This window comes from Pezoporus flaviventris, unplaced genomic scaffold (assembly GCF_033815535.1).
Source record: "Pezoporus flaviventris isolate CSIRO_AGI_PZ_B2104156 unplaced genomic scaffold, CSIRO_AGI_Pfla_v1 ptg000007l, whole genome shotgun sequence".
NCBI classification, from domain to species: domain Eukaryota; kingdom Metazoa; phylum Chordata; class Aves; order Psittaciformes; family Psittacidae; genus Pezoporus; species Pezoporus flaviventris.
The window spans coordinates 75,160,034-75,174,292 of NW_026892555.1; the positions used below are offsets into that span (position 1 = coordinate 75,160,034).

General features: G+C 35.8%; 1 protein-coding gene across 1 annotated transcript in view; it reads right to left on the bottom strand.

The window, feature by feature from the left end:
* Window positions 1-14,259, bottom strand: part of DNAH5 (dynein axonemal heavy chain 5) — a 120,557-nt gene that overhangs the window by 74,437 nt on the left and 31,861 nt on the right. Inside the window, exons 22-33 of the mRNA XM_061449235.1 lie at window positions 13,696-13,832; window positions 12,037-12,238; window positions 10,303-10,538; window positions 7,653-7,871; window positions 6,885-6,947; window positions 5,701-5,939; window positions 4,602-4,842; window positions 3,947-4,146; window positions 3,013-3,166; window positions 2,240-2,403; window positions 1,419-1,575; window positions 264-476 (exon numbers count right to left, since the gene is read on the bottom strand). Coding sequence (XP_061305219.1) covers window positions 264-476; window positions 1,419-1,575; window positions 2,240-2,403; window positions 3,013-3,166; window positions 3,947-4,146; window positions 4,602-4,842; window positions 5,701-5,939; window positions 6,885-6,947; window positions 7,653-7,871; window positions 10,303-10,538; window positions 12,037-12,238; window positions 13,696-13,832 — 2,225 coding nt within the window. The remainder of the gene's footprint in view (window positions 1-263; window positions 477-1,418; window positions 1,576-2,239; window positions 2,404-3,012; window positions 3,167-3,946; window positions 4,147-4,601; window positions 4,843-5,700; window positions 5,940-6,884; window positions 6,948-7,652; window positions 7,872-10,302; window positions 10,539-12,036; window positions 12,239-13,695; window positions 13,833-14,259) is intronic.

Genomic DNA, 14,259 nt, shown 5'->3' on the forward strand with positions numbered 1-14,259 from the left:
GCATTCAACATTACTTTGGGGGTAAAAAAATAAAAATGAAAAAAAAAAAAAGGAAACAAAAAAACCCTTCAGAGTAAGTTTTCTGCTTTTGGTTTCAGATATGTGAAGTGTAATTTAAAAGGCTGAGTTGATTGAGATTAATTTAAATGTCAGGTTTGCATTTATAACACTGGCTGCAATTTCGATTGCAAAACCAAGAAAAAACTCCGTTAATGGGCTACATATCTGTGACCAGTTATCCACTGATTTAACAATGATATTACCTGGGATGGGTAAGTAGAAAGAAATTCAGTCAGCTGGAAATTACTTTCCTCAATGTGCTCAGCTGCTTGGCGAATAACATGATGCAGGGACAGCTGAGATTCCTTCAACAGAGAATTGAGCCAAACTTCTACATTACCTTCAGCCATTACAGGTTTAGTCAGCTCTACAGTCTCACCCTCTCGTGAATTGATCGACAGTATGCGATCATATATCTGATAAAAGCAAAGCAAGAACATCTTGTGATTGCAGATTTATTGTTAGCTTTACCATAACTATTTGATTTTCCTGACATCATTTCATCAAACTTATTTAGGTAACTAATAAATTATACCAACCTTTTGAAGTGAAATGTAAAAACAAATAAATTATTACTTTTGGTGTGCAGAAAGGCTTTAAGCAAAACACTGTCATCAGAACAAGGAAACAAACCTCAATATGTTGAAAATTCCTGAACTTCACTTAAGTTTCAATGACAGTATCTAACTTCCAGTCACAATAAAGGAAACCTTCCCCCATTACTGGTGGTTTAATATCCTAACAAAATTTGCAGCCTTGCAATGGAAAATTAATGGAAGCACAAAAGGAACATGATCAATTACAGGAATTTCAAATGAATGGAAGTGTTGACATACACAGGAAAAAAAAAGAATTTTTTTTTTTGCTGCTTTCTGTTCATGTAAAAGGTATAAGAAAACGTTCTTCAAGCAGTGGGTTTGAAGGCAATATTAAGAATAACCCAGAAACAAGTGAGAGACTAGGTACTTTTTTGTTACAATCAAAAAATGAATGAAAGTACAATACAGGCAATCTAAAGACACATATCCACATAAAGAGTCAGAAGCTTATTTGAGAGAATGCTAGCCTACATTAAGCCACAGAATGCAGTTCAGTATTGGGTGGGGTTTTTCCGAAACCTAAGCACTGGGCCAATTTTTTGTTTGTTTTGCTATTCTGTATAGAGTTTTCCTATTATGTAAATGAGAACATAAAACTAAATCTTCAATTTCATTTTATATTAAATTGAATAAATAAACAGCTGATGAGCTTGTTAAAACAGCTGAATGCCCTATGCACCCAGGTAGCTTTCTTATTTAACAAGTATCACACATTGTTAATTTGAAAGGATGAAACACTGAGGTATGAGCAGTACATACCTTTTCATGGAACCTGACAGTTTTAATGTTGTCAAAGATATTGAGGAGATGTGCCTGTATGTTGTGAGAGTCTGATGCCTGGCCAAGAATTTCTAAGAGAGCAGGATCTGACACAAAGAAGAATCGCGGAAATAGGAGGCGCTTTTTCTCCAGGTACCTGCATTTAAAATCAAAATTGGTAGGAAGGGGGGTGGGACGTTTGTAGATGGTAAGTGAATTCAATTAGCTTGTACATCCTTTCCTCTTTAAAGCCTGCATTTCTCACAATGCATAATTGCAATTTTTAGCAGTGGTAATGACAACAGCTCTTATCCATCATAACTTCATGTTAAGCATCTGTTGTAATGCTACTCTTTCAGCATCAGAAGTCATTTAATGGAAAACTTTTATTATTTTTTTATTATGTAAGTACCAATAAAAGAAAAGAAACAAAACCAAAATAAAATGCTTTTACATTAAGTCTGTTACATGCTATTTAGGTCTCTTAAACTGAATTTCTCACAGATTTGTGAAGGATCTGAATAGGACATATAAATCCTAGGCTGTCTCCTGGATTGAAACCATGCTGGATCATGCTTCAGTTTCAGCAGAGATAGAGTGATAGCTTAGTTACAAATTAAACATTTCTTTATAGTTGCTACACAATGTCTTTGGAGGATTTTGTATCATTTTGCTAACTTGTTTACTCAGTTCAATTGAATTTATACTAGAACATGAACATCTTTGCAAAGTCCATGGGACAGTATTCAAGCAATTGCTCTTTCCCTAGTTACACAATTCACAATCATCTGCTCAAGACTGCAGTCATGTTGTAATCTTACCCTGTAAGTGATTTCTGACAGATTTCAAGCTGTTCTAGTAAGTGTGGTAGTAACTGTCCCATGATTTCATCTCCAATACAGCATTGAACAACATTGGGTGTTTCATGAGCTCGGGTCATGATCCTTACCCAGGATTTATCAATGTTAGAGAAACGCTTTGCTTCCTGTTGAAATATGACAATGAATGTGGAAGGAAAGAAAGAGATGGAGGCATGACAAGAGAAAAGGGCAAAGGTATTTGCTTGCAGAATTGGCACCCAGTAATTTCAACAGTAATCTTATTAGTAATCTAAAGCCCAACTTCTAAGGATTTTTCAGCTTAGAAAAACACAAATCTTACAGCTTACACAATACAGCTTTATACTTGACTGCCAATCCTGCTGTTTACTTTCTCTTTAAATCATTCTTAGAGAAAAAGACAGAAAACTCTTGCTTGAAGTGCATTCTTTAAATTAGAAGACTTTTTCTCTAAAAATAAAAGTTAATTTTCAATTTTAAAAGCTATTTATGAAAGTTCAAGATAAGGATTCCTATGTACTGCTAGGCACAAAACTTATTGGTTAACAATTTTACAATACAGAAACAAATAGGCCAACTACCTCACACAATGTTATTATTCTAACACAATATTTTTTACCTAATTTCTTAGCAAAGCCAGTTTTGTTAATTACCAAAAAAAAAAAAAAAGTAGCTTATGTTACTGCATGAATTATGACTACAAGGTTAAATTTCATACTGTAGAAAATCAAACTGAAAAATGCATGTCTGAAAACCTTTGGAAGCTGCTTTGCTATGTCACCACCAACAAAAACAGCTTCTAAATAAATCCACAAGTTCTGTACAGTCATCCAGTTCTCAATGATATCTGTTGTGCTGGAAAGATAGTGCACCCATTTCTGAATCTGTGTCTTGAAGGGTGTGTTATATCTAGAATAAAAAGAAGACACTTGTTTTATTTCAAGAAGGAGCAAATCTCTTGAAAGCCAGCATATTATTCATAAGAATGAATAATTTTGCTGCTTACATCTTTGTCTAGTGAAAATATAAAAACCTATACTTAATTCAGCTAGTTAGCAGCTGTAAATCAAATCTGCTCCAACTTTCTGCTTTGTACAGATGGTGTATAGTGCAGGTCTGATCCAAAAGAAGCTAAATAGAAGCAAGATTTCAATTTTAAGTCAAAGTAGTTTCATAAAGGGGCTATACAAGACTCTTGAAAGCTGCAAGACTCCTAGAGGTCCTTATCAACTGAACTGTTGCTTTTGAACATCTGCCTGATGATCAGGTTCTGCGTGCAGGCTTTGGCATGTTGAATGAGACAAATTGAAGCTCATTTTAACAAGGACTTTCAGCATGTTCAGCATGAGACAGTGACCTGTCACAAGGCCAGAGTAGCAGTGTCTGTAATGCCTGTAGTATGCCTTCCACAACCAGGAAATATTCCTTCTTTTGCTCATGACCACTTTCTTCATCAATGAAAACTATCCAGTTGATTATTCAAGAAGTCTGAACTGCATCTACATGCTTGCAAAAGAAGTTACTGGAAGTATAAAGACAATAAGAACTTGCCCATGAGCATTTCAAGGACAAGAAAGTTCTTAGTTTTTATCTAGATATTTATTTACCTTCTCCTCTGTGAAATATATGTTTGTTTAATAAAACAAAGCCTCTTGCTGATATTTTTATCTCCCCCACTTTTCATATTACCTGTTATTCAAGAGAGAGCCAAGAACCATCAAGCTGTCCTCTATGGTGGCAATTGTTTCTGACGCATTGTCACCTCTTAAAAGAAGTTCCCCACGGGTTTTAAAATTTGTGAAGACAAATGTTTTGTTGTCCCATTCAGCTATCACTTGTTTTAACTTCTGCTCAATGTCTCTCTCCTTCACAGCACTCATGCAGATATCCTTTCAAATAAAAAGGATGTCAAAACAAGCCATGAATCGTTCATGTCTCTAATATACAAATCTAACTCATATTTCCTTTAATCCTAGTGAGGCTGACGAGCAAATATTTATTAAGTGGAAAGATCTACAGACATACAAACACCATAGTTAATAATTTGTATACTACATGACCAGCTTTGGGGAATGAAATATTAATATAGTGATTACTTTTAATATCTTTAAGTTGCAAATCAAGGCACCCTCACAAATCTATTCCTGGGCCAAGTTACATGATTTAAAAAGAGGAGTTGACACCACAATTTATTTGTGTCATTTTATACAGGAAGCTGAAGTGATAGTCCATTTCTCTGGGTTTTTTTTAGAAATACTCCATTTTCCTTCTTACTACTATTACTCCTATACTATTCAAGCAGATTGTTTTGTTTCCTGCATCCATTTCTTTTCCTTCACAATACCTCTATTTCATCTTTATATCTTAATAGTGGAGCTTCCATTATATTCCTCAGTTTGAATGTTTCGCTTTCCACATCAAAGTTGTGTTCAGTGAGATCTGCAATCTGCTTCCAGTGCCGAGGCATCATTGCTTTACTTGACATACGCTCAAGCAACGGGCAGCATTCACTGAAGTCCTCAATGGTCTTCTCTAGGTCGAAAAAAGCCTGCCATTCCTTTACACCACGAGGAAGCTTATGGCATCTATGTAGAAATAATGAAATCTTTTTCCACAAGTTTCAAATATTTTTTCTGTTACACATTTAACCACAGACCAACCACATATCTTTCAAATTCAGGTTGCCTGTATTCTGAAAATTCTGTATGTGATTCTGTATGCAAGAAAATCTGTTTCCATACTATTTCATTGACTGGTAGCTGAGCAGCAACCTACATGCTAACCTTTAAAAAGTGTAAGTGCATAATTCGAATATGCTTTGTCCAAGCTATCTTCAAAAATTAACTGAACTGCTTTATATCTTGATTTCACCTTTTTTTAAAGTTTGTGATATGCCCTGATCTGTACTCTAGGGAAAAAAAAAAAAAACAAAAACAAAAAAACAAAACACATGTTCCTCAGAATATGAAGGTTTAATTCTTTAAATCATCTGATTACTGGTTTGATGAAAAGTTCAGCTTCTATGAATGCAGGTATGCAATACATCAGATTTTGTAGGAAAACTTCAGCAAGTCACTAATGTGCCTTAGATATCTATGGTGAATCTGCCTCATGAATAATACTGTTACAACAAACAAGTGAAGTTTCCCTTCAGGAACAAAATAAATAGCAATTTTAACATATATTCCAAACTCATAAAAATAAAATAAAATAAAATAGCCAAGAAGGTCTCCAAGGAACAGTACCTCTCAAAACCTAGAGTCAAAAACTAGCTCCTTTATTTTACGAAGTTGGTAGTGGATGTGTTTATCAATTAAAATTCCTATTTTGCATTATTTTCATATTCCAATGAATAGATACATTATTGGTGTTAATTATTATAATCATATATCAGAAGTAACAAAATTATTTTAGGCATCTTTACCACAGCAGCAGTTTCTCACCTGTTCTGAAACTCCAGGAGTTCATTGTTAATTTTTCCAGTGTCTAATTCTGACCAAAGAATATCATAGTAGCCACTGACTGTGTCAATTACATTGTTATACAGATTATAAAGTTTCTGTAATAGATTCAGTTGCTTCTTTATTTCAAGCAGCTGAGGATACTGAGTTACAGGCAAACCAAAAAGATCTTCTCCACCTGTGTAAGTAATATATTTCCGAAAAAGATGATCAAAACGATTCTAGGAAAGAATAAAAAACAGATTAAACTAAATTAAATATTCAAGATTTGGCATAATGCTTAAAGCTGCATTAGTGATTAAATTCTAGCAAATACTAGAAAGGTATACAGGAGATACTAACAACTTACACTTTTGACAGCTTTGTCAACGATTTTCATGAGAAAAGTAACATTTAGTTAGCTTGGAGGCACATTAGAAGCTGACAGGGAGGCCATTTACTCCCTGTGGCACAGCGATAGAACAATAAATGCTTGCACATTGAAGAGGTGGAGCATGGCATGCAAAGCAAAGGAAGGTGGATGCAGCAAACCCTACCCCTTCAAGTATGCTGTGCAATTCTTTTACTGAAGGGTTGAAGTAAGGGTTGCTACAGTTTAAGCAGCAAAGAATAACAAAATTTGTCAACTGTAATGTGAGGGAATATAGTAGGAAGCCAAATGAATAGCACTATTGGAAAAGAAAAAACATTAGAAGCCATCATTACAGTGACAGAGATTAATCATGGTACAAACAAAACATTTCGACAGGAAAAATAATGAAATAGGCAGTTTAAATGGAAATCTTTAATACTATTAAAAAAAAAAAAAACAAAGGGAAGGGAAGATGGGCAGAGTTGTACTCATGACAAAAAGACAATAATGAACACAAAACCAGTATATAGCGAAATACCCTAAACTTGAGAGTAGGCTGTTATCAAGATACTTAAATCTAGTAATTATTACTCATCATTTAGCCTTTTATTAGCTCCTAAAAAAACTAATTTTAACTAGCATCCCTTGCAAATGCATAGAAAAAAATACCAAATCAGCTCTCAGTAGACCTTGCCTAATCAGTAACCCAATATATCAATGAAAATTAGTTCAACTGCTCTGATTCATTCTCAGAGCCTACAGGTGTTAATTTACTTGCAATAACTGTTAAACAATGCCTTAGAATTAACAGTACCTGAAACACAGTAAGCCTGTCACTGGCTTCCTGAGGCTGTAAACCAACCATCATTGGCCCATTCTAAAAATAAATAAATAAATAAATAAATAAATTATAAATAAATAGAATGTGAATTTAGAGGGTGAATATAGCCACCACTTTCTTCTATTCATCGTTTTCTAAATGCTAAATTCAGAAATCTTTGTGGCTGCAGGATTACATCCCCATGTCAGATATAACTGACACTACAGATCATATTTATCTACTAGAATAAGCATTTTTTTCTTTTTTAAAGAACAAAGAAGGAAATTTATTTCTTCTTTTAATGCAGAAGTTTTCATAACAGTGTAAAGGCTAGGCAAGTAAAAATCAGCATTACTTAGAAGATGATACAAGAGTGGTTCAGCTTGACTCATACCTTACCGAGAAAGAATTTAAGAGTTTAAGTCATTCGTACTTCTATCCGACATCAGAAAATGTTTCTTGCATTCTAAAACAACTTCTCATTAGTCCCAATCTTCACATTTGCTCCTGACAACTAGCTGTTTATCATAAACCCTAAATGTTTCAAGTCTTAATCTTTAAGAACTGTTGCTAGCATTACATACTTTAGTCACATATAAAAAATAAGCAAAGCCTGCCCTACTTTGAAATTCAAATACCACATTAACAAGAGCAAATATAATCTTCAGACAGATGCATATCCCTTTCCCTTTAGTCAACTCCACAATGTCTCCATGTTCCCACTGCTCCTCAAAAGCTCCTCTAATACAGTAAACCACTTGCCTGATTATAATCTGAATAGAACTGCACACAGTCTTCAGTAAAAGTCTTCACAGTGTTAATAAGCTCTCCTCTGAAGCTCGGCTGCAAAGCAATGAGTTCATTCTGTACTTCATTTGCACGGACTAGCAGTTTTTCCCAAGTGTAGTGCAAAGTGTCCACCTTCTCTGTCTCTTCCTTGGCCACAAGAAGACCGTATTTGTTTAACATAGCATAACATTCCTGTCAGAAGGTTCAATCAAGATACTCAAAATGGTAAGTGAAGTTAATTTTACACATATGTGTATGTTAAGTTTTAAAATTTTTAAGAACAGAGATTCATATGTTAGGAAAAGAAAATCTCATCTTTATGCATAGCAATTGGCAAACCTATACCAAACTGAAAGAAACATCAAAAATAAAACTAGCTAGCTCTCCTTAACAGCTCACCTTTTGCATAGCATTCTGCTTTCTGATAGATTATTTGTCCTAGTGCAATCTGACTGTCTGAAAAGCTACTTCCAGTTAAAGTACTCCTGAAGTCTACAGATTTTAGTTTTATTTTAATTAGAATATTTTTCTGATCCATATCATCAGTTATCTGCAATAACCCAAGCTGAATATTACGGGAAGTGAACCATGAGAAAGCATCTAAGCAGGGGCGTTCAAGAAAGTGAAGCAACCTTCTATTCTACAAAACCTTTGAGCTCTGCTTCATGTTTTCAAAAAACAAAAAAAAAAAAAGAAAGAATTAGAAAATCACATCAAAAATTACCACAACTAAGATGTTGGAAATATTTCAAATGTTATAATCATTCATCATTCAGAGTGAGGAATCTATTTAAAAATCTACTTGCTCTTCAGCTGTATCACCAACGTATAAACACTCTACATACTGAAACCCTTAGTCAAGTTTCACAGAAAACACAACTGTAATTCACTTACTCTGAATTATCTTAGGTGGGTAGAAATTAATCTTATGGTATAATAGTCCATCTGGAAAATTTTGTATAGAGCAGAATTATTTTCATTTACCTTTTCCAGTTCGATCAAATTGCAATTTGCAAAACTGTCTGCCACCCCACTATGTGAAAAAAACATTACCTGGCAAATCAAGATATGTCTTACCAGGAATTTCTAAAATTGCCATTTCCCAAGAGATCACATTACCTATGAAAATTTCACAGGAGGTTCCAGATACAGATATGCTTTGCTTTTCACCATAAACTACTTGTCCCATTTTTGCTCCTTCACACAACTAGGGAGTCCCTCACAGTTTATAAGGCTGTGTCCTGGGTTCAGCAGTAGCAGTCATGTTTTTTCCTTTGTGTTAACTGGTGCAGTGCTGTGTTTTGACTTCTAGTTTGAGAACAGTGTTGGTGAAGCCGATGTTTTCGGTTGTTGCTAAGTGATGTTTACCCTGACCAAGGACTCTGTGAGGCTCATGCTCTGCCAGGGAGGAGGGGAAGTTGTGAGGAAGCAGAGACGGGGCGCCTGACCCGGGCTGGCCGGGGAGGTATTCCATACCACAGCATGTCATGGCCGGGGTGGGGGGTAACTGGGAGTTACCCGGAAGGACAGGGGCTTCTGGGTGGAACTCGCTTTCTTGGCCGGTGGTATCGTATTCTCTTCCCTTGTTATTTTCCCTTATCATTGTTTTAGCTGATAGTAGCGGTGGTGATTTGACGCAAATTCGTGAAGCGTTCCATATTTCTTTGGAAGAGAATACGATACCACCGGCCAAGAAAGCGAGTTCCACCCGGAAGCCCCTGTCCTTCCGGTTAACTCCCAGTTACCCCCCACCCCGGCCATGACGTGCTGTGGTATGGAATACCTCCCCGGCCAGCCCGGGTCAGGCGCCCCGTCTCTGCTTCCTCACAGCTTCCCCTCCTCCCTGGCAGAGCATGAGCCTCACAGAGTCCTTGGTCAGGGTAAACATCACTTAGCAACAACCGAAAACATCGGCTTCACCAACACTGTTCTCAAACTAGAAGTCAAAACACAGCACTGCACCAGTTAACACAAAGGAAAAAACATGACTGCTACTGCTGAACCCAGGACAGGCTGAAAGATACATTCCTTCTTAGCTGTACTCTTCAGACTATGGAAAGGCTCTATGCACATTTACATCATTTGCACATACAAGAACATACTGCATACAGATGCTCAATAAATACATTCTAGTAAGTGAACTTCTTTAAGGAATTCAATTTTTTTATGTTTATTTCAGCCCATGATATAGCTGATAATCACTTTCACACATATAATCAGCTTCTTCAGTAGTCTAAACCAAAAAAAAAAAAAATACAGAGAGGAAAATCAATAAATCAATGCTTTTCATACACAGACTTCTTACACAAGAAGTTCCAAAAAGCTCCAGAAAGTGCCAAAAAGGTTTCTTGCATAAAACATCTGTATCCTCATCTTCTTCTTAACGCAATCACTCAATTTGTGCACTATTCACTAAACCACCCTGACCTCAACAAGCCTACATTTGTCCTAATCAGAGTTCCATTAAAAAAAGGTTTACAGAAACACAACAGGTCTGCCACCGAATATTTAACACGTATTTAATCATACCTTTTCACAGTTAAAGCACTGTTAAGGTTTAACCCAGAAAATAATTGCTCTCTGTTGAAACGGCACCCATACATGCAACATTCCTGTTAATTACCTCAATAGGCCCAACTTGAGAGTCTATGGAGATCTGTAGTTCTCTGATCTCTTTTAAAGCTGCCATGGCTATTCTTATATCATCTAGATCCTTGATGCAGCGATTTAACTTCTTATCAGTTTCCTCTATAAAAGTCAAAATTGCTTCCATGTCTGTTCGGTATTTCTTATTACAATGACGCCCCAGCAAAGTCACCCAGGCTTTGGTTTCTGTTCTCAATGCTAGCTTCAAATCAGCTAAAAACATTAAACAATTAAGAGATATTTAGATATTGCAGATATTTTTTAAGATGCGCTTTTAATCTTTCTGTAATATGTGTTCTCTTTGGTCCCAGTTCTTTTCTCAGACTAACTACCCATGTACCATGTACAGAAAGCATGAAATCGCATTGACACCTTTGAGTGGTTTATAGGATTGCTTGCAATTCAGGATTGCTTACTTCCTATATCAGCTCAGAATGTATCATCTTTCCTACTGGAAAGATGGGGATGGACTCCACACTTGCTGTCTTGTTCATGTATCATTATAAAATTTTTGTCCTATACATCACTAACAAATTGGTTCATATTTTCGTCTAAGTCTAAAATCTTTTCAAAAACTAATCTCTAAAAAAAAGAAATAATGCAAGAAGGAAAAGTAAGAGTCTGATTATGGAAGCTGGCAAAAGAGATCTGACTTTTAATGAAACCAAACAGTCCATCAACTATTTACTTTTTTTAAGTTTCGTCTGTAGCATCAGTGGAACCAAGTGGCAAAAAAAAATTTCAGAGAGAAAATTGAAGTCTTGCTGAGTTGCTGCCCAATTTTGCAACAATCCAGTCCATTTCTCTAAAGTTATGACATAAAATACAAACTTCTTCCTTTCAGTTCTCAAAAGTAAAAAATCAATACCAACACAAGCATTATATAACATTCTAGGTGGATATAATTTCAACACTGTTACCTATTCATTCCCTGTGCAGAAATCACTCGTGTCCCTTTTTCACACAGTGCTTACCTTTCACACCCAATAGTCTTTCTGATTTATTAAATATCAGAACTACTTCACCTCCACTAAGTATCAACAGCCAGATTGTTTCTCTGGTTCTTTTCCTTATGATATAACCAAAGACAGTTGATTGACACTCTTTCCTAATGAAGAAATCATTCTGCTCCCTCAGATTTGACATTCCCTTCAAAATCATTTGCATGATTTCTTACAGTCCATCATAGTTTCTAACTGTCTTTGCTGTTATACTGGTGTAAAATGCTCATGCAAAATTTAGTCAGGTGATCTGTAACCTGAGCTATTCGATTTGAAGCCTGGTTTTCATGACAAAAAGAGAATCAGCAGCAGTATGCATGTTTCACTTTATCAGCTGTGTTAACTAGAATGCTTTTCAGCTGTCTCATTACATGGAACCAGGCAAGGAGAAAAGCAGCATAAATCAAATGTAGCATCTTACTCCTATAAAATATGTACCTATGGGGATCAGCGACAGAAGGACAGGCAAACATCTACCATCCACTCTGTAAGTGAGCAAAGTATCCAGATGGGGGAAAGAACTCCAGCTGAAGCTCACAGATACCCCTGCATTAGTGTTTTTTTTGCATGCATTTGCAAAACAGCAAACAGCCATTTCTCCATTCCATCTTTAACCTAGTTCACCCACCCAAAACTAAGCAACATCTCTCCTTCTTTTGCGGGTCAGGAAGCATATATTCTCTAGAGAGAAGTGGAAAGCTGAACTCTACCAGTGTACAGTGCAATAGCTCCCACGCAGATGTACTCAGGCTCAGCACTGATTTTCAGCTCCACGTCTTGGAAATGCAGAATTTCAGATTCAAATTCAGACAGTAATGGGTTTCCCATCATGAATTTATCAATGGTTTCCTCCTTGTCCCTCTGCCATATGTGGTGGTAGCAACTAAAACTCTCCAAAGCTGTAAGAACTTCCTGAAACACATCAGAAGTTCAAAGAAAGATTCTCAGTATTGTATGCAGAAATTCCAGCATGTGCTTGCTGGAATACATTAAGAAGTCTATGGTGAAGCCGGTTGCATCACATCATTAAACATAAGGCAGCTGGTAAATTTAAGCTAAAGCAAATTCCATTAGCAATCACAAACCTTGCCAGGAACTGCATGCTAATCACATTCAATTTGTCAAATCAGTTACATTTTTTCCAATGAAGTGATTCTTCAGTCAAAATCCTAAGAATCAGTGGGAAGTAAAATACTCCATTAAGACTAGGATAGAGTACACTTGTCCTTACCTACCGTTTCTGAACTAGGAACTGAAATGTGAGCTCCAGGGCCCAAAATAGCAAGAGCAGTTATGACGTAAAATTTATTACATGTCTGATATTGGCGATGTCAACATTAAATTCTACACTCAATTCAAGTATCTTTGATTTTAGTATCATTAAGGAGTGTGCAATAATTATTTTTCTGATCCTCAGGAGTTTGGGAATATCAGATAAAGTTACATCATTGTCACTTCAGCTAATTAAACAAGTAAATGAGAAGTGAATGCTACAAGGGATAATCCTCATCATGACTTACGATAAACATAGTGCTTGCAGGCATTTAAATTTGGCTAAATGATAAATTTCCAATTACAAAATACTGAGTATTAAAATACCAAGGTAACTATCTACCATTATCAACTGCACCTTATGCTTCAGCACAACCTGTATGTCATTGTGCTTGCTGTACTTTCATACCACTGAAGTTACAAGGCCTTGGGTCAGAAATTTTCACCTGTAAAGGCTTCACTGCAAGGTTGGACTGGCCCCAGGAGCAACTGATGCAGAGTTCCCCAAAGAAATATCAGTTCAATACCTACAGTTTGCTAGAGAGTGCATAGTATAAGAAAAGGGCAAAGAAATTATGCATATCCCTTAACTACCTTGTAACCTTCAGCAACAAATCCTATGCAGCACTTTACAAATGCCAAGCCAACAACCAGTTTTCCTCCAAAACCCTTCATTAACCCTTCATAATGGGGCAGAAATCATGCTGGCTTCTTTAGAATTTCTATGTAAATAAAACTATTTAACACACTCGCACAATTACTACCAGTTCTATATTAAATACATAAAACTCAACTAGACCTAGAGTTATTTTATGATGTTTTCAGCAATTGGAGGTAAGTTTTTCATCAGATCTGATTTTTACTTTATGTAATATTCGAAACCTCGAATTTGTGAACAGAGTACACAACCCATGTTACACTTTCAAAACATATGTTCAAATTTGCAGCCACATGTTTTCCATCCACCATCCCACATTTTTTCATTTGCATGATTTATCACTGATTTAAATGCCTACCCTTATTGCTCAAGGATGTTAAAAGTAATGCATTAATATCCCTTGGCTAGTGATATTAAATTAACGTCTTTATTGTCTTACCCTTTTTGTAGAATTGATAGCAGTGCTGAGTAAAGAGACTAATTTAATAATTTCCTTGTTCTCTGAAACGCTCTTAAAGTAGTTCTGGCTTTGCACTGGATCAGGCAAACTGAGTGATGATACATCTGACAGACTATCTATAAAAACAGATTCAAATTCAAAAGCGATTTATAAGAGAGATATATTGTTCAGGACAAGTAAATTCTTATAGACAAAACCTAAAAACCTCTTTTTCAATAAGCATGCATTTTAAAGAGTTGTGTTCTTAATCAAAAAAGAAACTAGAAGTCCAGGTGGCAAATATAATTGCCACAAATTAATAAACCTCTCCATTTTAGGAAACTTGCTTCATCTAGGTACTCTGTCAAATTTAGAACAAGTTCCACTCCAATCTTTCAACTATAATCTTTTTTCTCTCACCTCTCCCCAAAGTTTATCCTGTATACTTCACCCAAGTGATTTACTGGTGTCTCAGCATTGAGCAAATACATACATTTTTTTATTTTCTGAAATAATGTGGGATAGATCACAACTGACAGTTTGAAATACAAATTAACATTAAAT